General features: G+C 49.3%; 1 protein-coding gene across 1 annotated transcript in view; it reads left to right on the forward strand.

Annotated features, from left to right (window-relative positions):
- Positions 1–22,904, forward strand: part of LOC112547596 (BICD family-like cargo adapter 1) — a 281,178-nt gene that overhangs the window by 115,384 nt on the left and 142,890 nt on the right. The window contains exons 3-5 of the mRNA XM_075897779.1: positions 2,512–2,628; positions 8,810–8,821; positions 12,643–12,789. Of these exons, the coding sequence (XP_075753894.1) occupies positions 2,512–2,628; positions 8,810–8,821; positions 12,643–12,789 (276 nt within the window). The remainder of the gene's footprint in view (positions 1–2,511; positions 2,629–8,809; positions 8,822–12,642; positions 12,790–22,904) is intronic.

The raw sequence follows: 22,904 nt of genomic DNA on the forward strand, positions 1-22,904 counted from the left end.
AATCATATACAAAAACTTCAATTCATTGACCCTGTTGAGGATGAATCTGATAACTGATCAAGGTGCTCAGAATATTGCATCTGCTTAAGAATACCTTCTATGTTGCTATGTTATTATTGCAGTGGGTATGTGCTGCACCTGTAACAAAAGTGGTTTAAAAAGATGAATAAAATGGGGGATTTGTAATGTCCCTAAAGTTACAATTAAAGGAAGAACCAGAAACACAATATATTAGCACAGGATAGGATGGAAGCTAGAAATCAGTTAGTAGCCCACAACAGAGTCTTGGGTACGTCTAGACTACAGGCTTTTGTCGACAGAAGTTTTGTCGACAGATACTGTCGACAAAACTTCTGTCGACAAAGAGCGTCTAGACACATTCAGTTCTGTCGACAAAGCAAGCTGCTTTGTCGACATGGTAGTGCAGACGCAAAGGACAGTTTACATGCAATAACACCTTCTGTCGACAGAAGGTGTTATGCCTCGTAAAATGAGGGTTACCAGCGTCGACAAAACTGCTGAGTTCTGTCGACATTATGTCGACAGAACTCAGCGGTAGTGTAGATGCAGGTATAGTTTTGTCGACAAAACTCTGTAGTCTAGACACACCCCTAGACACACCCAAAATTTATTATTGACAGAGATAGGTATGACCTTTGGGTGCTTTGATTCTATTATTAGGGGTAAGGGAGTGGCTTCTTTGAGTTAGGTTTGACCTACAGTGAGGCAGGAAAGCCTGAGAGCCAGTTAAACTGTCTTTTTCTGACTTACTACCATTTTTTCCCAACCTGGGGCTATGTCTAGACTGCAGGCTTCTTTCAGAAGAAGCTTTTCCAGAAGAGATCTTCCAGAAAAACTTTCGAAAGAGAATGTCCACATTGCTTTTTCGATCTGTTTAGCCAATCTGCTTTTTCAAAAGAGTGTCCGAAACTTCCTCATACAGAAGGCTACCTTTTTGGAGCTGTGTGCCTGGCTCTCCTCTGCCCTCTGACGACACCCACCTGCGGCCCACCATCCCTCTGGAGAAGCGGGTCGCCATCGCCTGCAGCTTTAAGAGGGGCCAGGAGACAGGAACTAGAGTTGTGATTACTTTGGACAGAGTGGCCACTAGGGCACCTGTGTTATTTCCTGGAGGCCTCTTCTTTTGAAAGAACTCTCTCTTCCCGGTCCACAATGAAAAGGCTTCTTCCTTGTAGAAAGAGGATTACCAATACCGGAAAAAACCTCTGTTCTTTTGATTTTCTTTCAAAAGAACATGATTGCAGTGTGGACATAATTGAAGGTTTTTTGGGGAAAAAACGGCCATTTTTTCCGAAAAAACTCTAATGTAGGCATGTGTACCCTGGAAAAAGTTGCTTTGATCTTTCCTTGACTATGCTTTTATTATACAAGTTCAAGGATCATTTTGAATTGTTTGCACCTTTTTTTTCTCTCCATGGATATGTAGGCTGAAACTGAAATTTCTTTTCCTTAGGTTAGGCATAACATGAGCAAAGTTTACAGCTCTCTGTAGCTTGACAGTATCACTATCTTGGATTGTATGTCCCAGTGTAGCCAACGTGACACATGTTTATCCTTGCATGCTGGACTGTTGCTGGATTCCTTCCTAGGGTGATCAGCTAGCAAATGTGAAAAATCAGGACAGTGGATGGGGGGGGGGGGGGGGGGTGCGTAATAAGCACATAAGGCAAAGCCCTCAATATTGGGACTGTCCTTATAAAATTGGAACATCTGGTTACCCTATTCCTCCCTCAACCAGCCTTCTGAGTGGCAGTAGGGCTGGTCTATGGCCATTACTACAACTGAAAGTCTGCAGTAGCCTCTGAGGAATGGCTGGTAGGATGTTCTGGAGCTATTCTCAAGCTTCATCACACCAACCTGGGAGCCATCTTTGCTGACAGAACCAAAGGGAAGAGCATAATAAACCCCATTTGGAGATGCACCTGGTGCATCTCCCCCTTTATCAGGCCATAGCTCTAAAGAAAAGATTATTAGAACCTTACCAGCAGAAAGATGCCTGGGGGCTTAGAGTGGGGTGCCAGAGATCACTTTAAATCTTTTAATGAAATGACATGATTGACCCAGAGATATCAGGAAGTAAATTTGGTTTACTAATGCTGAGAATCTGCACTAGTATGGCATCCAGGGGCTTGTGCTAAGTGAAATGGAGGAAAGCCATGGGCTGTGTTCTTTGGTCTCCATCCTTGAGATGCTTGCTAAATTGCATTGGTGCTCAGAAGCTATGTGGGATGAATTCTGCACTGATTTATAACCCTATGCAACTCAAGAGGCTTCAGCGGCTTTGTATGGGGGGGGGGGTGAGACCCAATTCATAGAATGTCCTCCCTTTTTCAGAATTTGTGGTGATTCCAGACTTTGAAGGGCAACCCTTAAATTAATGTTATTTCCCAACAAATTTATAAAATCCATTGAGGGGAGCTAATCACTTTCAGCATTTTTTCTTACCCCATGTTTTGCATTTTGGGGTAATTGCATGTGGCCTATTTGCAGGCATCAGAGGTGGAGAGAGAGCTCTCAATGCAGATCCATACCCTGAGAGGGGACTTCCGGGAGAAGAACTCATCAACCAGTCAACATATAGTACGACTCGAAAGTCTCCAGGCTGAGGTGAGTGGCCTTCTCATTATTGTGGTTAAAGTTTGATATGTCTCTCAAGGTAGTCAGTGGTATTTTAATCTTGTGTAATTAATCCCTCTGAACTGGGTAAACAAATCTAAATGCCTACTGGTGATAGTTTGTGCCAGCAAGAAAAAAGAATGCTAGCGAGAGGGCAGAAGGAGCTAATTAGTTTAGTTGTCCACCTGTGTTTCTTTTTTAACTGATGCTCCTTGTTCACACCAACAGGACTACTGTATGTAAGTAGCAGAGTTGTCCCCTGTTTTGAAAATAGCCTGAGTTACTATACCATAGGGGCTGGCATGGAGGGCCTGGGGGGATTGGGTGCAGTGGGGCTCTGGAAACAGGAGTCTGGCACCGAGGTGTGAAGGGCTGGCACTAGGGAACTCTGAGGGAGAAAGAGGCTAGCACTGGGGGGGTTAGGTGCAGGGGACTCTGGGGTCAGTGACTGGTGCTGGGGGGGTAGTGGAGGGGTGAGGGGCTCTAGGGGTTACGGCTGGCCCTGGGGGCCGGGCCTTTATGGACCAGCCTTTATGGACCAGCAAACCCATTCACAAACTTTTGGCAGACAGGTAACATTTTATTTGCATATTTGAATATCCATTTGCATATTGAATATGCAAACATGCAAATAAAATTTTGCCAGTCCACCAAAAGTTTGTGAATGGGTTTGCCAGTTCCTGGTATAAAAAAGGTTGGGACCCACTGTCTTAGGTGCTAAAATGTGAGTATGTTTGGGTTTCCCGAAGAAGAGCTCTGTGTAAGCCCAAAAGCATCTCTCTCAGAGGTTGGTCTCTTAGAGGTTGGTCCAATAAAAGATATTAATTCATCCACTTTGTCTAATAGCCTGGGACTGACACAGCTATAATGACACTGCAGGTACAAAAGCGTTAGTCACATAAATGCCCTTAAGTTTACCCTGTTTACAGTGGTAACTGTCATACCAGCATAGCTACTGTCATGAAGGAATGTTTCGGAAGGAGCATCTCTCTCTCTCTCCTCTCTCTCTGAGGCTACGTCTACACTCACTACAGGCTTCTTGTGCAAGAAGCCTTTTGCACAAGAGCTTTTGCGCAAAAACGTCTTGTGCAAGAGCGTGTCCAGACCTCATGCAAGAGAGCGTCCATACTATTGGATGCTCTCCCATGTATAAAAGCCACCCGGAACCAGTTCTAGCCAGGCTAGAGGTCACCAGTCATTCTTGAGTGCTGTTGCCAGAGCCCGCCAGAGATGCACGCTTAAAGGGCCCCCCCCCCGGACATCCGCTTCTCTGCCTCTGCTCTGCTTGCAGACCTTTCTTTGGCAAAGCTAAGCTTCAGCAGTTGCCCTTTGCTTTTTGGGGACGACACAGCTTTTTTGCCTTTTGCTGTTTGCCATGGAGCCCGAGCTGCCCCTGGGCACACGACGGCCCCACACGGCCATGCTGCAGTTCCTGCAGCACTTGATTCCAGCAACCTACTTGTTGCAGCTGGATGTGGACACTGAACTCCTCCTCGCATCCCTCTGTGTGGCTGTGGCTGCTCCGGTCTGGTTGCCGCACCCCACCATACCCAGGAGGCTGGAGACCAGCTCGGACTGGTGGGACTGGCTGGTCATGGAGCGGAGGGACGACCAGCAGTGGCTGCACAACTTTAGAATGCGCAAGGCCACCTTCTTCGAGCTCTGTGCCTGGCTCGCACCCACCCTCCAGAGATGTGACTCCCACCTGCGGCCCGCCATTCCTGTCCAGAAGTGCATTGCTATTGCCCTCTGCAAGCTGGCCACCCCAGACAGTTGCCAGTCGGTGGCCAACCAGTTTGGGGTGGGGAAGTCCACCGTCAGGGCCATCCTCGTGTAGGTAAGTAGCTTGCGGGCTGCAGTCCCTACCAGGGGAGGGGGTGCAGGATAAGGGGGACCCTCGGGAGAGGGGGGCTGGGGACTGTAGGGGGTGTACTGAGGGTGGGGGGAAAGGCCAGGCCCCAGGGGCTTCTGCAGTCCCACCCTCACACAGCCCTGCTGCTGGGGGGGGGGGGCGCACGCAGGCTCATAGGGGGTGGCTGCTGGGAGGTTGGGGGGGGGCAGAGGAGAGGAGGGGAGGGGGACAGGCACATCCCAAGGGCTCATGCAACCCCTCTCCTCCCCTTCTCTGTTTCGTGTGTTTCTTTCTCTCCTTTTGCAGGTTGTCCGGGCCATCAACTCCCTGCTGCTGCACAGAGTCGTCTGGCTCCAAGACCTGGAGGCAACTATGGGTGGATTTGCTGCCCTGGGGTTCCCCAACTGTGGAGGAGCCATCGACGGAACACATCAATCAGTCCAGTTCATCAACTGCAAGGGCTACTTCTCAGTAGTCCTGCAGGCCCTGGTGAACCACCAGGGCCACTTTACTTATGTGGGGTGGTCGGGCAGGGCGCACGATACTTGAGTGTTCAGGAACTCCAGCCTGTGCGCCAAGCTGGATGTGGGCACCTTTTTCCCCCACTGGGACTTTGTGGTGGGTGAGCACAACATGCCAGTGCGCATACTGGGGGATGTGGCATACCCACTCATACCCTGGTTAGTGAAGCCCTATACCGGCTGGATCCCAGCAAGGACCTGTTCAATGCCCACCTCAACTGAGCCTGGATGTAGGTGGAGAGCACCTTCGGGCATCTCAAGGGACCGTTCCACTGCCTCCTCACCTGTCTGGACGTCGGGGAGCGCAATATCCCCGAGGTGGTGACAGCGTGCTGCGTGCTCCACAACATTGTGGAGCACAAGGGGGAGGCCTTCCGCCCAGGGTGGGTGGCAGAGGCTGTGCGTTTCAGCACCCCACCAGGCCCATCAGTTGGGGGTGCGCATCGGGGAGGCCCTGAGGGAGAGGTTCTCTGACACCCCCCCAGTAATTGTCCCCAGGGCCTCCCCTCCAGGGGCTTCTACCTTTCCGCTCTCTCCCTTCCCCCTCTCACCCCCTCCTCTTGACCCTTCTCTGACCTCCCAATAAACACACCTGTTTGGTTTGAAAACAAAATGAGTGCTTTTTGTTATTCAACATAAAGAGAAAGGGGGCGGGGGGGATCAGGACTGGGAGGGTTAGTGGGGCAGCCTGCTCTGCCACCTCAGGTACAGGGACATGTTCGGGGTTGGTTGGGTCTGGGTTGTCGGGGGGGGCAGGAGGAGGGGCCATAGCCATCACTTGGGGAGGGGGGATGGCCATGAGGAAGGTAGGGAGCAGAGGCATAGCAAGGTGGGCAGATGGATGGGCGAGGGCCATAGGAGGGTGGAAGGCAGGGGCAGTGGCATTGGGCGGGTGTTTCCCCGTGCGGGACAGGATGTTGGTAAAGTTGTTGCAAGGCGACATCATCTGTCCATGCACGCTCCTGCCATTCAAGGTCTGCACTGAGCCTGTGTGACAGGGTGTCATGGATGTCACGCATGATGCCAACGTGTTGCTGCATGAGCTTCTCCCCAGGCCTGGCCCGTCTGTGGCTCCCCTGGACTCTGACAGGTGACTGCGATGGTGTGGCTGGGCCCTGCGTCCTGGCTGGTCCAGCTGTGGAGAAGACACAAGAGGGAGGGGTGGTCAGTCCTCCCTGCACACACATTCCCTGAGGCCATGCCCTCCTGTGTGAGCGGTGACCGCACCAGTCTGCGGCCCCCAGGAAGGGGATGTCCCAGGTGCAAGGCCTTGTGTGGCCTGCACAGCACGCCCTGTGTCACACGGGCCCCGATGGGGACTGAGGACTGTGCTGCCCTCTCCCTCCCCGCTCCCTGCTCCCCTGGACACACACACCACAGCCAGGCAGGCAAGGGCAGTGTCCGGCCACAGTGGATCCCCTCATGGGCGGCAGAGGAGCCGGGAGCAGCCTGCCCCTCCCTAGGGTCTGCACACACAGCTGTGGCTCTCTGGGCTATCATTGGGAGCGGCTGCTGCCTCTCACGTGCAGGCATGCCTGTGTGCTGTATGCAGCACTCCGGTGTGTGTGTGTGTGGGGGGGGGGGGGGGGGTTGTGCCTGTGCCCTTGGGGCTAGCCTGCTTGCAGCTGGGTGCACCCCCTCCCCCCGGGAGCAGGACTCATGTGGCCACGCATGAGGCTGGCAGCAGGCTCCGGGGCACGTTGAGGGGCTGGCTACTGTGGCTGTGTGCTGCACCCTCCCACGCACGTGCCCAGACTGCAGCAGCATGTGCTGGCCTAGCGGCCCACATGACACTGTACCCCCCATCCCCTGTGCGCCCACCTCCCCCGCCCTCTGTCTGTGTGTGTGTGGAAGTACCTGAGGATCCCTCCCAAGTCTCCTCGGAGGCCTGGGACACATCCAGGCTGGCAGGGACTGGCTGCAGGGACAAGGTGATTGTCCCACTTTCCTGGTTGTCGTCGTCCTCCTCCTCCTCTGTCAGGGGCTGGACCTGCCCCTCCATCTCCTCCAGGCTCCAGTCCAGAGTGCACCACAATGGAGGGGAAAAGGTCCCCCCCCCCAAGGATGTGGTGGAGCTCCCTATAGTAGGGGCAGGTATGGGGTCCTTCCCCTGAGCGTGCCCTGCACTCCCTGGCCTTTATGTACCCGACAGAGCTCCTTCACTGTTGCCCGGACTTGCTTCATGGTCCAGGCAGGGTGACCTCGCTCCGCCAGGGATACGGTCATGCGGGAGTAGATCTCCGCATTGCTCCTCTTGGACCGGGGGTCCTGCAGGGACTCCTCCTTGCCCCACAACTCCAGGAGGGTGGCGATTTCAGGGCCACTCCAGGTGGGGGCACGCCTTTTGGTCTCCCTGGGGGGGGGGGGGGGTCCTGTGATCCCTGTGGCTGGTCCCTGGAAGGGCCAGGGGGGTCTCGGGGAGCTTGGCGGGAGGCCGTTTGTGGTTGAAGCAGAGAGGCGTGGTGAAAGCACCTGCTCTGGCCAAACTTCCAGCCACAATGCTTGTGCAGGGTGCCTGCGGCTTTAAAGGCGGCCAGCAGACAGGAACAATAGAGTTCTGATTGATTTGGCCTGAGTGGCCCAGAGGCCACCATTTTTTTCCCCTGGAGGCCAATTCTTGCGCAAAAACCCCTCTGGAGCGTCCACACTTGCCTTTTTGCACAAGAGCTGTAGCACAAAAAGGAGTTACGCCTCATAAAAGGAGGTTTACCTACACCGGAAAAAGCCCTCTGTTCTGCCATTTTACTGCCGATTTACTTGTGCAAAAGCGCGCTTGAGGTGTGGACGCTCTGCGGGTTTTTGCGCAAAAACTTTGTAGTGCAGAGATAGCCTAAGAGCTCAATGGAAGACATTACTTGCAATCCAACTCCAAGCATGGATAATGTTCTAAAGATAGGGGTATAAGTGGGCAGCTAGGAAGCACAGCTCCTCCCCTTTCTTGACTGGTGCAATGAGAGCTCCCCATCTTGTTTCAGTTTCTTTTAACCACTGTCTAATGGATAATCTTATCAGGAGGCTGGAAAGCAGGAGAGAGAGTATGAGGGATCTTTTAGAGACAAAAATGTGGGTATGTTCCCATGTACCACATCCAAACACATGCTCCACTTATTCAGAACAGTTCCCTCATGTCTCCGAAGAAAGGAGAAATTCTGTCCTCCATTTGAGGCATGTGTGGAAATGTGAGGCTGTCCTTTATTCTTAGTTTAGCTCTAAATATCTTGGCCAAAGCTAAATATTGTTCATTTCCTTTTCCTTCTGTGATTTGGGGAGGATGAGAGACTTGAATATGAAGGACCTGGAGTGGGGAAAAAAAAAACCCTGGGCTGTGTCTAGACTGCATCCCTTTTCCGTAAAAGGGATGCAAATTAGACACATCACAATTGCAAATGAAGCGGGGATTTAAATCCCCCCCGCTTCATTTGCATAAAAATGGCTGCCGCTTTTTTCCAGCTCGGAGCTTTGCCGGAAAAAAGCGCCAGTCTAGACGGGGATCTTTCAGAAAATAAAGCCTTTTCTGAAAGATCCCTTTTTCCTTATTTTAGGAAAGCTCCGAGCTGGAAAAAAGCGGCAGCCATTTTTATGCAAATGAAGCGGGGGGGATTTAAATCCCCGCTTCATTTGCAATTGCGATGTGACTAATTTGCATCCCTTTTACGGAAAAGGGATACAGTCTAGACACAGCCCTGTTGTACAATCTTACTACTTTTTAATTAATTAGAGTTTTCCCTGAATTTCTGTTTCTTTTCCTCTCCTTACCCCCCCTTTTCCCCATTTCCCTCTTTCCCTTGGTGTGGAGCAGCAGGTCCTTGAAGTAAGTATAGATGCTCTGATTGAGTATTGAATGCATGTCCATTACCATCACTGTGCATGCCCCGCCTGTTAAGGTTCTTCCTCTCTTGTGCTTTCAGCCCATTTTTTCCCCTCATCCCCTTGCCCTTGTCCAAGGCCTACAGGAGAGTTGTGGGTTTTTTTACAGTCATTCACATGTTGTTCATTACCGAGTTTTATAACACATAATAATGTAAAATGCAATCTTTCTGTTGGTTCTGTGTTTATCTCTGTTGCATTCCTTGCCTCCATTACATGGAAGTCATGCTTGTAGGGGAAGAGATTTCTCAGCAATCATTACTCATAAGAATAAATGCAGATATGCAATATTGACACAGTATTCCTTCATCTTTCCAAAGATTTGACTCCCCCAGACAAATACAGCATTCCTCATTTCTCCAGGACAGCTGACTGTCTAGTTAATCTGTGTCCAGGCACCATCTGTACACTAGGTACATAACCCTAAACATGGTGCTTAGAAGGTAGACAGATATCAGAGAGACCCTGGAGGACAGTTAGCAACTAACATGAGTGTATTGGAGAAGACCTAGAGAACAGTAAAGCCGGGGGGTGGGGGGTTAAAGGAGAGTCTAGAAGCCAACCATAGAATGCCTAGACCAATATTTGAGGCATTTAGGGCATGTGTGAATGGGGGCTAGGAATGCATCCAGGACAGTTGGGAGGGCAAGCTGGAGAGAACCAGCAAATTAATCAAGGAGCTGCAAAGGAGAGTTGAAGAGACCTTTGTGCATATTCCCAAGCTATCAGAGAGGTCTGAAAGGACCCTGGACACTACTGAAGAGGGGCTAAGAGTGGGTATCATAGGGTATGTCTACACTACAAAGTTAATTCGAACTAACAGCCGTTAGTTCGAATTAACTTTGATAGGCGCTACACATACAAACCGCTAGTTCGAACTTAATTCAAACTAGCGGAGCGCTTAATTCGAACTAGGTAAACCTCATTCTACGAGGACTAACGCCTAGTTGGAATTAAGTAGTTCGAATTAAGGGCTGTGTAGCCACTTAATTCGAACTAGTGGGAGGCTAGCCCTCCCCAGCTTTCCCTGGTGGCTACTCTGGGCACAACCAGGGAAACTCTTCTGCCCCCTTCCCGGCCCCGGAGCCCTCAAAGGGGCACGGTCTGGCTACAGTGCCCGTGCCAGGTGCAAGCCTGCCAGCACCCAGCCAGCAGACCCTGCACCTGGCACGGCACGAGCCAGCCACCCGCTGCCACCCAGCCCTCTGCCTCTTCCTGGGACCAGGCTGGCTCTCCCAGGAGCCTACCCGGGGCCGCAAAAGGCGGGCGCCCGCCTGGTCTAATGCGGAGATTGTGGACCTCATCCAGGTTTGGGGGGAGGCCTCCAACATCCACGACCTCCGCACTAGGCACAGGAATGCAGCCGTCTAGGGCAGGATAGCTGCCAGCCTGGCCACCAAAGGCCACATGCAAACCCAGGAGCAGGTTTGCATGAAAATCAAGGTGGTCCAGTGAGACCCCCGACCCTGAGCCCTGAGCTTAGAACATAAGAACATAAGAATGGCCGTACTGGGTCAGACCAAAGGTCCATCTAGCCCAGTAGCCTGTCTGCCGACAGCGGCCAACACTAGGTACCCTGAAGGGGATGGACCGAAGACAATGACCAAGCCATTCGTCTCGTGCCATCCATCTCCAGCCTTCCACAAACAGAGGCCAGGAACACCATTTCTACCCCCTGGCTAATAGCACTCCATGGACCCAACCTCCATGACTTTATCTAACTTCTCTTTAAACTCTGTTCTAGTTCTAGCCTTCACAGCCTCCTGTGGCAAGGAGTTCCACAGGTTAACTATTTGCTTTGTGAAGAAGAACTTTCTTTTATTAGTTTGAAGCCTGCTACCCATTCATTTCATTTGGTGTCCTCTAGTCCTTCTATTATGGGAACTAATGAAGAACTTTTCTTTATGCACCCTCTCCACCCCACTCATGCTTTTATATACCTCTATCATATCCCCCCTCAGTCTCCTCTTTTCTAAGCTGAAAAGTCCCAGTCTCTTTAGCCTCTCTTCATATGGGACCTGTTCCAAACCCCTGATCATTTTAGTTGCCCTTTTCGGAACCCTTTCCAAGGCCAAAATTTCTTTATTGGTGTGAGGAGATCACATCTGTACACAGTAGTGAAGATACGGCGTACCATAGTTTTATACTTCCCCTCCTCCTTCTTCCCCTGGCTTCCCCCTTCCAGCTCCCTCCTCCTAGGTTTCCCCCTCCCCTCTTCCACCCTCTCTCTTCCCCTCTCCCACCTCCTTTTCCCAGTCTCCCCAGAGGTTAATCCCCCGCCCCCCCCCCCCCCAGTTTTGTTAAATAAAGAGAGTTTCTATTTTTGAACACACGTGTCCTTTATTTTTTACATCAGGAAGGGGGGCTAGGGAGGGGTAAGTGGAAGGGGGTGAGGGAGGAATGGGGTACGAGCCCCCGATGGGGAGGACTGGGGTGGCTCTGCGGGCTCCTCGGGGTGGAAGCTCTCCTGCAGGGCCTCCTGGATCCTGACAGCCCCCCGATTGACCCCCCTGGATGGCAGCCTGCGGCAAGTGCAGCCGGGCTGATGGCTGAGTGCTGTGATGTCCCAAGTGCGGGCACTCAGGGCACTCCAAGCCAGGACTGCTTTGCTGTCCCTCATTGAGGTAGACAAGCAAGCGGGGAACCCTGAGAACTGTCTGTCCGGGGTGGGGGTCGGGTCCCTTTAAGCACAACCCTCAGCTAGCCTGAGGCAGCAGCTCCACACTCTAAGTCCTAACCTGATGCCCTGCCGGCACCTGTTCCAGCCAGCCTTAACTTCGGTTCAGGGTCACTCAATGTGGACATGCTATTTTGAATTAGCAAAACGCTAATTCGAATTAGTTTTTAGGTCTAGATGCACTAGTTCTAATTAGCTTAGTTCGAATTAACTAATTCGAATTAAGTTAGTTCAAAATAGTGCTGTAGTGTAGACATACCCATAGATCTAGGGAACATGAGTTGCTGGATCAAGCCATCTGAGATGGTGTACGAACAGACCAGGAATTACGGGGGGCATCAAAGGTCTGTAAGCATAGCTAAAGAACAGCTGATGGTATTGGACAGGGTACAAAATATACCCCCAACACAAAGGTATCCTGGTGGTGGGCACTGTATAAGAACCTGGATAGACAGCTAGATGGGAACATTTATTCCTGGTTACAAAGAGTGGCCTTTATTGGTGCTGATTTATCCTATATACAGCTTCTTGCTAAGTGAATGGACTTGGCACATTGTCCTTCATCACCTGCCCTTGCTGCATTGGACAATTGAAAGGCTTGAATCTATTTTAAAATAAGTAATTTGGTGGGTGGGGGGGGGGGGGAATATCAGTAACTGTTGCACAAAACCATCAGTCTGCTTTTTAAAGCATAAAATTATATCCTATTGAGAATTCGTCAAATCAAACATAGCAAAGAACAAGGTTCACAGTTGCAATGCTGTCCTCCCTGCTGGCCACAAAGGGCATAGCGACTCTCTCTCTGGACTCTACCTTGGAATTTCCTAAGAGCTACACAGCAGCCTCTTCTGTCCCCTTTCTTCCCTCTACATTTACCTGGCAACACACATTCCAGCATCTCAGGAGCTGTACTCCCACTCTGCTCCACAGAGTTTTTTTGTGGGAGGCATTTTCCTTCAGCCTCCTCCTAAGCTGAGTTGCATAAAGAGGCAGTGTCTCTCTCATACAGGTGCAGACACAGACCCACCCTAGTTCCTGCTGCTTTCCCCAAAGCTTGGAGCACAACACTAGTTCTCTTTCCCTTTCAGATTAAGATGCTTACTGATAGGAAGCAGGAGCTGGAGTGTTGCCTTAGTGCCATGATGGAGGAAAACAATCTGCTTCGGGGCACTGTGGAGGAACTGCAGAAGCGATTGTTGGTCCTGGAGAGACAAAGCCATGATAAGGATCTGCAGGTGAGGAGAGCAGGAGCGGGGGAGAAATGCTCTCACAAAAGAGAAAATGGAACTCTGAAAGCTAAGGGATAAAGAAGGGGTTCTGGGATAGGACCTACAGTTAAGAGAATGGGAATTTGGAGATAGGAGGCCAAGGGGAAGAGTAAAATGACGCTGTTGTTCCTCTGTGATCATCAAAGTGACTAGTGCCTAGAAATGACCTGCAGAGAACAGGAACTCACAGAGGAGACTAAAGGAAGAGAAAATGTATGATTAGAGCAAGGAGTAAGAACATTTAATCAAGGAAAACAGGTACTTCAATGGAAGATATGGAGACTGAGGAACCTGGTTCATTTCTGCTGATTTCTTACTGGGACTGACTCCAATAGGGTACTCTATGGTCAATTTGGGTAGAGGATTGTAGCCATTCTCAGGTCTGTCATTATTCAAAAGGTCCACAAAACAAACCCATGGAGTTCTCAGCATCTCTTAGCAACTTGTTCAACACTGTACCAGGAGTAACATTTACTATCTCAGTGTTATATAGTCTGTTTCTGAGTGGAGAGCGATATTTTATTGCTTCTTTTCTCAGCTGGTATAGCTACAAACCTGCAGTGGGTAAGGTGAACTATTTTACTCTTTGCCAATTAGCTCCCCATATTCTCTGCTAGTAAGTGGAACAAAAGAATATAGGAACTGATACACAAAGGCTGCATCTAGACTGGCAAGTTTTTCCGCAAAAGCAAAAACTTGCCAGCTGTCTACACTGGCCGCTTGATTTTGCGCAAAAGCACTGACGTTCTACTGTCTGAAATCAGTGCTTCTTGCGCAAATGCTTTGACGTTCCTGTTCGGACAAAAGCCCTTTTCCGGAAAGGCTTTTGCACAAAAGGGCCAGTGTAGACAGCTGAAAACTGTTTTGCACAAAAAAGCCCCGATTGCGAAAATGGTGATCGGGGCTTTCTTGCGCAAAACTACGTCTAGATCGGCACGGACGCTTTTCCGCAAAAAGTGCTTTTGCGGAAAAGCATCCGTGCCAATCTAGACACTCTTTTCCGCAAATGCTTTGAACGGAAAAACTTTTCCGTTGAAAGCATTTGCGGAAAATCATGCCAGTCTAGACGTAGCCCAAGAGACTGATAGACCATCTAGCCTGGTACCTGCTGTTGGGCCTTGGCTGTTTCTTCAGCAGAAGATGCAAAATCCCTTCTAATGCACCTAACTAGAGCCCTGTTCTACCATAGTTGATGAGGGAAATAATTTCTTCCTGTACTCAGAGTCAGCCCTGGAAACTAAACATTTCCTCACTTTCCCTCCCACTGTCCCTCAATTCAGGCATGGAGGGACTTCGTCCAGGGAGTTCAGTCTTCACTGACGCATGGCCTCTCTGCCATGAGCTTGCCAGCTTGGGAGCCAGTTAATGTGAGTTGTGATGGTGGGTTTGAGATTTGAATGCCTGTCCACCTGGAACTGGATAGACCCACCAATTCATTTTATGCAGTTGAACATCATTACAATCTGCTAGGTAATCGGCCACCAGCTGCTAGGTAATCGGCCACCAGCCTGGTCTGGAAATGAACTGGTGACCTAGATGGGAAAGGCTATTTCTGCCATTACTAACACACTCAGCTGTCCATTTCATCAGACTATAATTTTATTCTAACACTGTAATTTATTCATAAATAAGTCTAATCAGACTTTGAAATTTACTAAGCTATGTGCCTCAATTTGAGCAAGTAAATTTCATTTCCATTAAAATATTTCTTTTTTTAATTTAGTTTTCCCCTTCCTAATTTCAGGAAGTGCCCTCTAGTTCTCCTGTGATGAGACAGTGTTAAATAAGAACTCCCAACTGTTTTTTTTTATTATACAGTATTTATAAAGATATCCTCTATCACAGGGGTGGGCAATAATTTTTGACTGGGGGCCACTTCAGAAATTTTTGAAGTGGCCCCGAGCTACCCCAGAAGGGGTGGGGCCTCAGGTGGAATGGGCAGGGCCTTGACACTTCCATGCTTCCCTGCCCACAGACCCTGATTGGCCTGGGGGTGGGGGAGCATGTGAAGTCTTTGTCCCCCTCCCCCCCAGAGAGAACCACCAGCTGTTCTGAACAGCTGGCAGTTTCCTCTAGGTGCCCATGTCCCTGGCGGTGGGAGGAGACTTTGTGCGCTCCCCCCAACCCCAGGCCAATCAGAGCCTGTGGACGAGGGAAGCACACAAAGTCTTCTCCCACCCTGCAAGGGGCACAGCTCCGCGTGCTCCTTGCAGGATGAGGGCAGGGTCGGAGGAGATTTTGTGCGCTTCCCTCGCTCCCAGGCTCTGATTGGCCTGGGGGCAGGGGGAGTGTGCAAAGTCTCTCACTCCCTGCCCTCGGGCGCGCGGCGCTTAGAGTCAACCACCAGGGTTGACTCTAGGCACTGCACGCTTCCTGGTCCCTAGGGCCTGATTATCCTGGGGGCAGGGGAGCGGCAGGGCCTCCACAGGCCAGATCAACCCACTTGGCGGGCCGGATCTGGCCCACAGAGGCCCTTTTGCCCACCCCTGCTCTATCAGAATGATTCTCCTTTCCAAACTACATATGCCTGGTCTTTTTTTATCTTTCCACATCTGGATCTCACCCCCACCACATCAAGCCTCTAACTAATTTTGTTGCCTCCACTGGGCCTTTTCTGCTGTCTTTCTTGAGATGAGGGAACCATTGCAGAATGTGGTATCCAAGGTGAGGAATTATCATTTTTGTGTGTCAGTATTATTTTCATACTTCTCTCTATCCCCTACTACATAAGGGTATGTCTACACTACAGTGCTATTTCGAATTAACTTAATTCGAAATAGTTAATTCAAATTCAGCTAATTCGAAATAACACATCTATACACAAAAACTATTTCGAAATAGCGTGTCCACACTGAGTGGACCCTGAACCGAAGTTAAGACTGGCCAGAACCAGTGCTGGCAGGGCATCAGGTTAGGACTTAGTGTGTGGGGCTGCTGCCTGAGGCTAACTGAGCTCCGTGCTTAAAGGGACCCTACCCGCACCCCGGACAGACAGTTCTCAGGGTTCCCCGCTTGCTTGTCTGCTTCGATGAGGGACAGCAAAGCAGTCCTGTCTTGGAGTGCCCTGAGTGCCCGCACTCAGCACATCACAGCACTCGGCCACATGGAGCCAGAGCTGCCCCTGGGCACGACGCTGTGTCTCATGGGGTCGTTGCTGCAGGCTGCCATCCAGGGGGTCCATCGGGGGGCTGTCAGGATCCAGGAGGCCCTGTGGGAGAGCGTCCACCCCGAGAAACCCTCAGAACCTCCCTGGTCCTCCCCACTGGGGACTCGTGCCCCATTCCTCCCTCATGTCCTTCCACTTACCCCTCCCTAGCCCCGCTTCCTGATGGCAGATAACAGACTCTGGGTATGTCTACACTACCCCGCTAGTACGAACTAGGGTGGTAATGTAGGCATACCGCACTTGCAAATGAAGCCCGGGATTTGAATTTCCCGGGCTTCATTTGCATAAGCCGGCCGGCGCCATTTTTAAATGCCGGCTTGTTCCACGAGGCGTACAGATAGTTCGGAATGGCTTGCTAGTTCGAACAAGCCGGCATTTAAAAATGGCACCGGCCGGCTTATGCAAATGAAGCCCGGGAAATTCAAATCCCGGGCTTCATTTGCAAGTGCGGTATGCCTACATTACCACCCTAGTTCGAACTAGGGTGGTAGTGTAGACATACCCACATATATTCAAAAATAGAAACTGGGTTTATTGAACAAAATGGGAGGGGGGGAGATGAACCTCTGGGGAGACTGGGAAAAGGAGGTGGGAGAGGGGAAGAGAGAGGGTGGAAAATGGATGGGGGAAACCTGGGAGTAGGGAGCTGGAAGGGGGAAGCAAGGGAAAGAAGGGGGAGGGGAAGCTCAGAGCTCAGGGTTGGGGGTCTCTCCGGACCAACCTGACTTTCATGCTGACCTGCTCCTGGGTTCGCATGTGGCCTTTGGTGGCCAGTCTGGCAGCTATCCTGCCATAGACGGCTGCATTCCTCCATCTAGTGCAGAGATCATGGATATTGGGGGCATCCCCCCCAAACCTGAATAAGGTCCATGATCTCCACCCTGGACCAGGAAGGCGCCCGCCTTCTCCAGCCCCTGTCAGGATCCTGGGAGCTGGCAGACTGCTCCTGGGGAGCGGTGGAGGGCTGGCTGCCAGTGGCTTGCTGAATCATGTTTTGGGGACACTGGGTCAGGGGCCCCGGTGGCCACTGCTGGCTCTGGGCTGACAGGCTTGGAGCTGGCACAGGCACTGTGGCCAGGGTCTACCCCTTTAATGTCTCCGGGCTGGGGGAGAGGAGAGTAAGCTTTCCTGGTTGTGCCCAGAGTGGCCACCAGGGCTCCCTGGGAAGGGCTGGAGGCCCCCTATTTCGAATTAAGTGTCCACACAGCACTTATATCGAATTAGCTATTTCAAATCTGGCATTACTCCTCGTGGAATGAGGTTTACCAAATTCGAAATAAGGGCTTCACTATTTCGAATTTATTTAGAATTTATTTCGAAATAGCGGTTTGCCTGTGTAGATGCTATTAAAGTTAATTCGAAATAATGGCTGTTATTTCGAATTAACTTTGTAGTGTAGACATACCCTAAACTAGCATCTTAGCTATTTTGACTACTATTGTACAATAAGCAGTCCACAATGATGCCTAAATCTTTTTCCTTAGAGGGTATCACTAATTCAGAACTTACCTGTGTAAACAGAAATTATGTGGAGACAAGTGCCTAGGAAGTAATGTACATTAAAAAGAACAGTTTAATCCATCTATCTACTTGTTGTTTGTGTAGAAAGTGATTGCACCCTCTCATTACAGATATGCTCTAATTTAAATGCCTTGGAGGTGTTGGGATTTTGTGGTTCCCAGAGTGTCAGGTGCTGGGCAGAATCAAGGGTCTTCCATACTTCAATTCAATTCAACAAGACTTTATTCAATGTGCACAAGGGGAGAGCCCCTGGTACTAAAATCAGCCAGAGCCCCTCGAGCAAGGAGCCCCTCCCCTTGCTGTTTTATAGCACATGGCAGTTACATAACAGGTTACATAAGTTATATAACACAAACTTCTAAACCAATCAGATTCAACCTTTCCATATATGGCTTTGTCTGTCACATGCTTGTACTTCTCCACTCCACATGTTGAGTTCACCCCCCTCCCCTTGGCCTTTTCTAGGCTGTTGCTAGGGTGGTGAGCCACCGCATGCTTCTTTATGCATATCTACTTTGCAAACCACATTTTGTTTAAAATGAACACATGCATACCCTTCAGCTCCCCCATTTGGTTTTGGGGCTAAGAACAATTCTTAGACCCCACTAACACCACTTCCTTGTATTTATTAGGAGCTGTAATTGACCTTATCAACACTTAATTAACTGCAGTTTTGGTAACAGAATTAAACAATACATTCAACCTTTAATACATAATGGTATCTACACTAAAAGTAAGTCCCCATATCCATTGCGAAAACACAACTGAAATCCATCCCCAGGGAATCTCTGTTCCCACAATAGCAAACTCTTCTATCCACGGAATCACTGTAATTGCCTTACCACTTCTTTCATAATATCTTCCACAATAGGAAGAACGAGATGTTCAAGCCAGGCTTACCTTCCAAAGCTAAATACCCAAATCCACACCAGGTAGTGGAGTCTTTCTTCACTGTTATATCATCCAGTAAATGAAACATTACATGCACCATTAAGTCAGGTCCCAACATTTGAGATAGGGCTTGTCCTGACTCCATGTTTCTTATATGCAAAACCCATCCTCCCAGGATGGAACATTGGTCCCATGGGAAAGCTATATAGTTATCTCCAGCTATTATTACATACTCAGCTACACAGGTGTCTATGACATGAGAATGGGAGTGGGTGGAAGGGCTGAGCCTCCAATCCAGGAGACCAACCCACAGGAATTAACACCTCTCCAAAGATGGAATGATCATTCCAAAATTCCCGCTATCAGTAGAGACCACTCCCCTGCCATCATCCAAGGTGAAGACATTCAGTCTTTGAGAACTGCGGCTCTCACCCAACAGGGCACCTGTGACACAAGCAAGTCTCCTATCAGGGCTGCAACTTTCATGTTGAACACCATGCCAGTATGATAACACCATTCCAGACCAATGCTTGCTCAGACATTTTAGTAGTTTTTAATAGATGGCTGAGTACAACAGTGAGGACCTAACCAACTATGTTGCTGAGTTAAGGTGATATCTAACTTGCTTAGATATGAGCCCTACTCTCACCACAATAAACGGTCATCCCTGCTACTAACAAATTTTCAACCCCGTCCCTATTATGAGATTTGATAGCTTGAGTAATGGCATTTACAACTGATCCAGTGGCTCCTCCCCAGGTGACTATATCAATAAAACACTGAAAGCCATGGCAGCATTATTAAGATGAGACCTCTAAAAGAACTTTCAAGTCTCAGAAACCACTCAAAACAATTAGTAGATCACAAAAAAAAATCCTACATCAATTTTAAACTGGGAATATCAAATGAAAACACTTAACAATATTGAGAATGGCCCTCAAGGAGTCCATAGGGTAAACAGAGATTATTGTGCCCTATGTTGAGTGTCACCCTTGTATACTTTTACTCGTGACAGGTGCACCCAAACTGGAATTCCAGTGACCCGGGCCGCTGATGGAGTTTCCAAGAGAACCATGTGAGGTCCAGTCCAGGCTGGTTCAAAGGTTCGTTTTCTATAGGCTTTCACCAGCACCTGATCACCGGGCTGCACCTCACATGTGTCCTCTTCACTAGCCTTTGGGTCTGGTTCAGTTCGGGGGTCTTGTGAGACACACTGAGATAACAATTTGCAATATTCAGCAAGCTGGTCACCCATGACATACAACTCCCCCGCTCCAATGCACAGATTTCCTGGCGTCCTCATTGCCCGCCCTGTCAGCATTTCAAAAGGAGATAAGGAATGTGGATTAGTAGGACTGGATCTCATAGACATGAAAACCACTGGTAAGTTGGTGACCCAGTCTTTCCCTGTAGCAGAAAACGTCTGTTTGTTTTTAATGGTTCGGTTAGCTCCGATTTACCCACAAGTTAATATAATCATGTACAACCCCAAACGCATATCTAGAATCAGTATATATGTTTACAGCATGACCTTTCGCAGCTTCACATGCTGCAACTAATGCCTGCAGTTCTGCTACTTGTGCAGATGCCCCAGGCAAACTGCCGTGTGCCACCAGCTGTCCATCTTGAGTACAAACGGCCCATCCTGTGTGTCGCTTGCCATCCACATAGAAGGAAGAACCATCCACGTATAGGCAAGGGGCACCAGGTATTTCAGTTTCTTTTACCAATGGAAGGTCCATGGGCTCTGGGGATGGTAGGGACAGTGGAATTTCTGTTTGATCCCCAGTGCCATGCATACCGTTTTCATCACCTTCCCTGTAAAGTGGATACCTTGGTCACTATCAATGAAGCATGGAAATCCCCATCGGGGAATTATTTCGGTCATCAATATTTTAGCTACATCAGACGCAGTGGCCTTGGCCACTGGGAAAGCTTCTACCCACTTAGTAAAGTGATCCACGATCACCAGAACATATTCTTTCCCTCTGCACCTTGGCAGAGGTCCAATGAAATCTATTTGTAACTGTGTGAAGGGCTGTGTTGGTCTTGGCTGATGTCGCATTCTCACTTTCACTGTGGGAGCAGAATTACATTGAGCACATGTTACACACCTCCTCACATAATCATGCACATTTGCATTAAGCTGAGGATGCCACCAGGTGTCCGACATCCGGTGGATCACCCTCCGTGCTCCATCATGTCCCAACATGTGATATATTTGTATCATAGTTCCCATCAGCACATTTGGTAACACTAATGTGTTTCCTGGGCCTCTTCAAGTGTTATCATCACACAGTTTGCCCCCATTATCCATCCATCACCACGTCTCTGCCCTTGGTGCAGCGTGTTGGATGTTCTGTAATTCAAAAATGTTTGGGGTTTTTATGAGAGGCTGTCAATCAATTGCATCTGTTTACCTTCCACTGCTGCTCGTTTAGCTAGTTCGTCTGCCCTTCGGTTCCCCTTACTATGAGGGTCTGTCCCTTTTGTGTGGGCCCTCACTTTTATCACTGCTAATTCAGTAGGTTTCTGCATGGCTGCATGAAGTTTCTCCACTATTCCCCCATTTTGTATTGGGGATCCTGTACTCGTCAGGAATCCCCGATTTACCCACAAGTTAATATAATCATGTACAACCCCAAACGCATATCTAGAATCAGTATATATGTTTACAGCATGACCTTTCGCAGCTTCACATGCTGCAACTAATGCCTGCAGTTCTGCTACTTGTGCAGATGCCCCAGGCAAACTGCCGTGTGCCACCAGCTGTCCATCTTGAGTACAAACGGCCCATCCTGTGTGTCGCTTGCCATCCACATAGAAGGAAGAACCATCCACGTATAGGCAAGGGGCACCAGGTATTTCAGTTTCTTTTACCAATGGAACGTCCATGGGCTCTTCCTCAAGGCAACAATGATGTGGGTGTCCCTCATCTGGGGTAGGCATGAGGGTAGCAGGGTTTAACGATGATGCTCTTTGCAGATGTACCGAAGGCATTAGCAAGCTCGTTTCCCATCGAGTCCATCTTGCCACATGGACTGCTGAAGATTTCTTCCCTGATAAAATAGCAAGGACGGCGTGAGGTACAACAATATTTACATCCTGTGAACCAATAAGTGGTGTGGCCTGATTCAGGGCCATAGAAGCCCCTTCCATTGCCTGGACCCATGGTGGCATTGCTTGAGTGACAGCATCTCGTTTAGAAGAGTAGTATGCTACTGGGTGCTGTTTGTCCCCATGTTTTTGCGTTAACACTGCTGCCATATGTCCCTCACTGACATGCGTGTACAATGTAAAAGGCATTAATGGATTAGGAAGTTCCAACCCTGGGGCAGTACTTAGCCTTTGTTTCAATGTGGTAAATGCCTGTTCACAGTCAAGTGTCCATTCAATTGCCTCATGTGGTCCACCAGCACCCTTCAGGAGATTATTAAGAGGCTGGACAATCCTTGAATAATTGGGGATTTGAGTTCGGCAGAAATTGAATAGCCCCAACACTTTCCTAACTCCCCTGACCGTAGTTGGTCGTGGGCAGGCATTAATAGCCTCAGTGCGGTCAACAGTTAAACGCTTGTACCCTTTGGATATTAGGTACCCCAGATATGATACTTCCTCCTTTGCAATCTGAGCCTTTCTAGCATTACATTTTACCCCACTGTCTGCCAAGTGCTGCAGGATCACTTCTAAGTCTTTCATGTGCGTTTGGCGATCTGGTGAAGAGATAAGAAGATCATCATCATACTGTACAACACAAGAAGCCATGTCTGGCAGCTTTGCCAGCACATCAGCTAACGCTCTATGAAACAAAGTAGGTGAGTTATGAAAACCCTGGCTTAGGCGAGTAAAAGTATATTGCTTCCCTTTAACAGTAAATGCAAACCAAAATTGACTGTCAGGGTGCACAGCAACAGACCAAAAGTCATTGCTGATGTCCAAGGCTGAAAACACTACGTGATCACTAGGTACAGTAGAAAGAATAGTACTAGGGTCTGCAACTAGGGGGGTGAGTCTGTCTGCATGTATGTTAATATTTCAATAATCAATGGTAAGCCGCCATGATCCATCTGGCTTCTTAACAGGCCAGACAGGTGAATTACATTTTGACTGTATTTCTTACAAAACTCCTCTCTTTAACAACTCTTTGACTGTGCTTTCTACTGCTGTCAGGGCCTCTGGCTTAATTGGATAGGGACGTGTGGGAGGGGGAGGGTTTCCTGTAATCACCACTGGTGGGACATTCATCAAACCACAGTCGAGTTTATCGGCTGCCCACACTCCCTCTGGTCCTGGCAGCTCAGAGAGCACCTGCACAACACACACACGCTCACCTGGAGAAGAACAGATCAGAGGCACATTAGCACTAGACTTTTGAGATGGTATTTGCAATGAAGGTGACTCACCCTCTCCAGATTCAAATGACATCCCAATTTTCGTAACATGTCAATTCCCATTATTGTACCTTCAGCTTGTTTTGGTGCATAATAAAATCGCCCCATCCAAA

The sequence above is a fragment of the Pelodiscus sinensis genome, chromosome 15, assembly GCF_049634645.1.
Source record: "Pelodiscus sinensis isolate JC-2024 chromosome 15, ASM4963464v1, whole genome shotgun sequence".
NCBI lineage: Eukaryota > Metazoa > Chordata > Testudines > Trionychidae > Pelodiscus > Pelodiscus sinensis.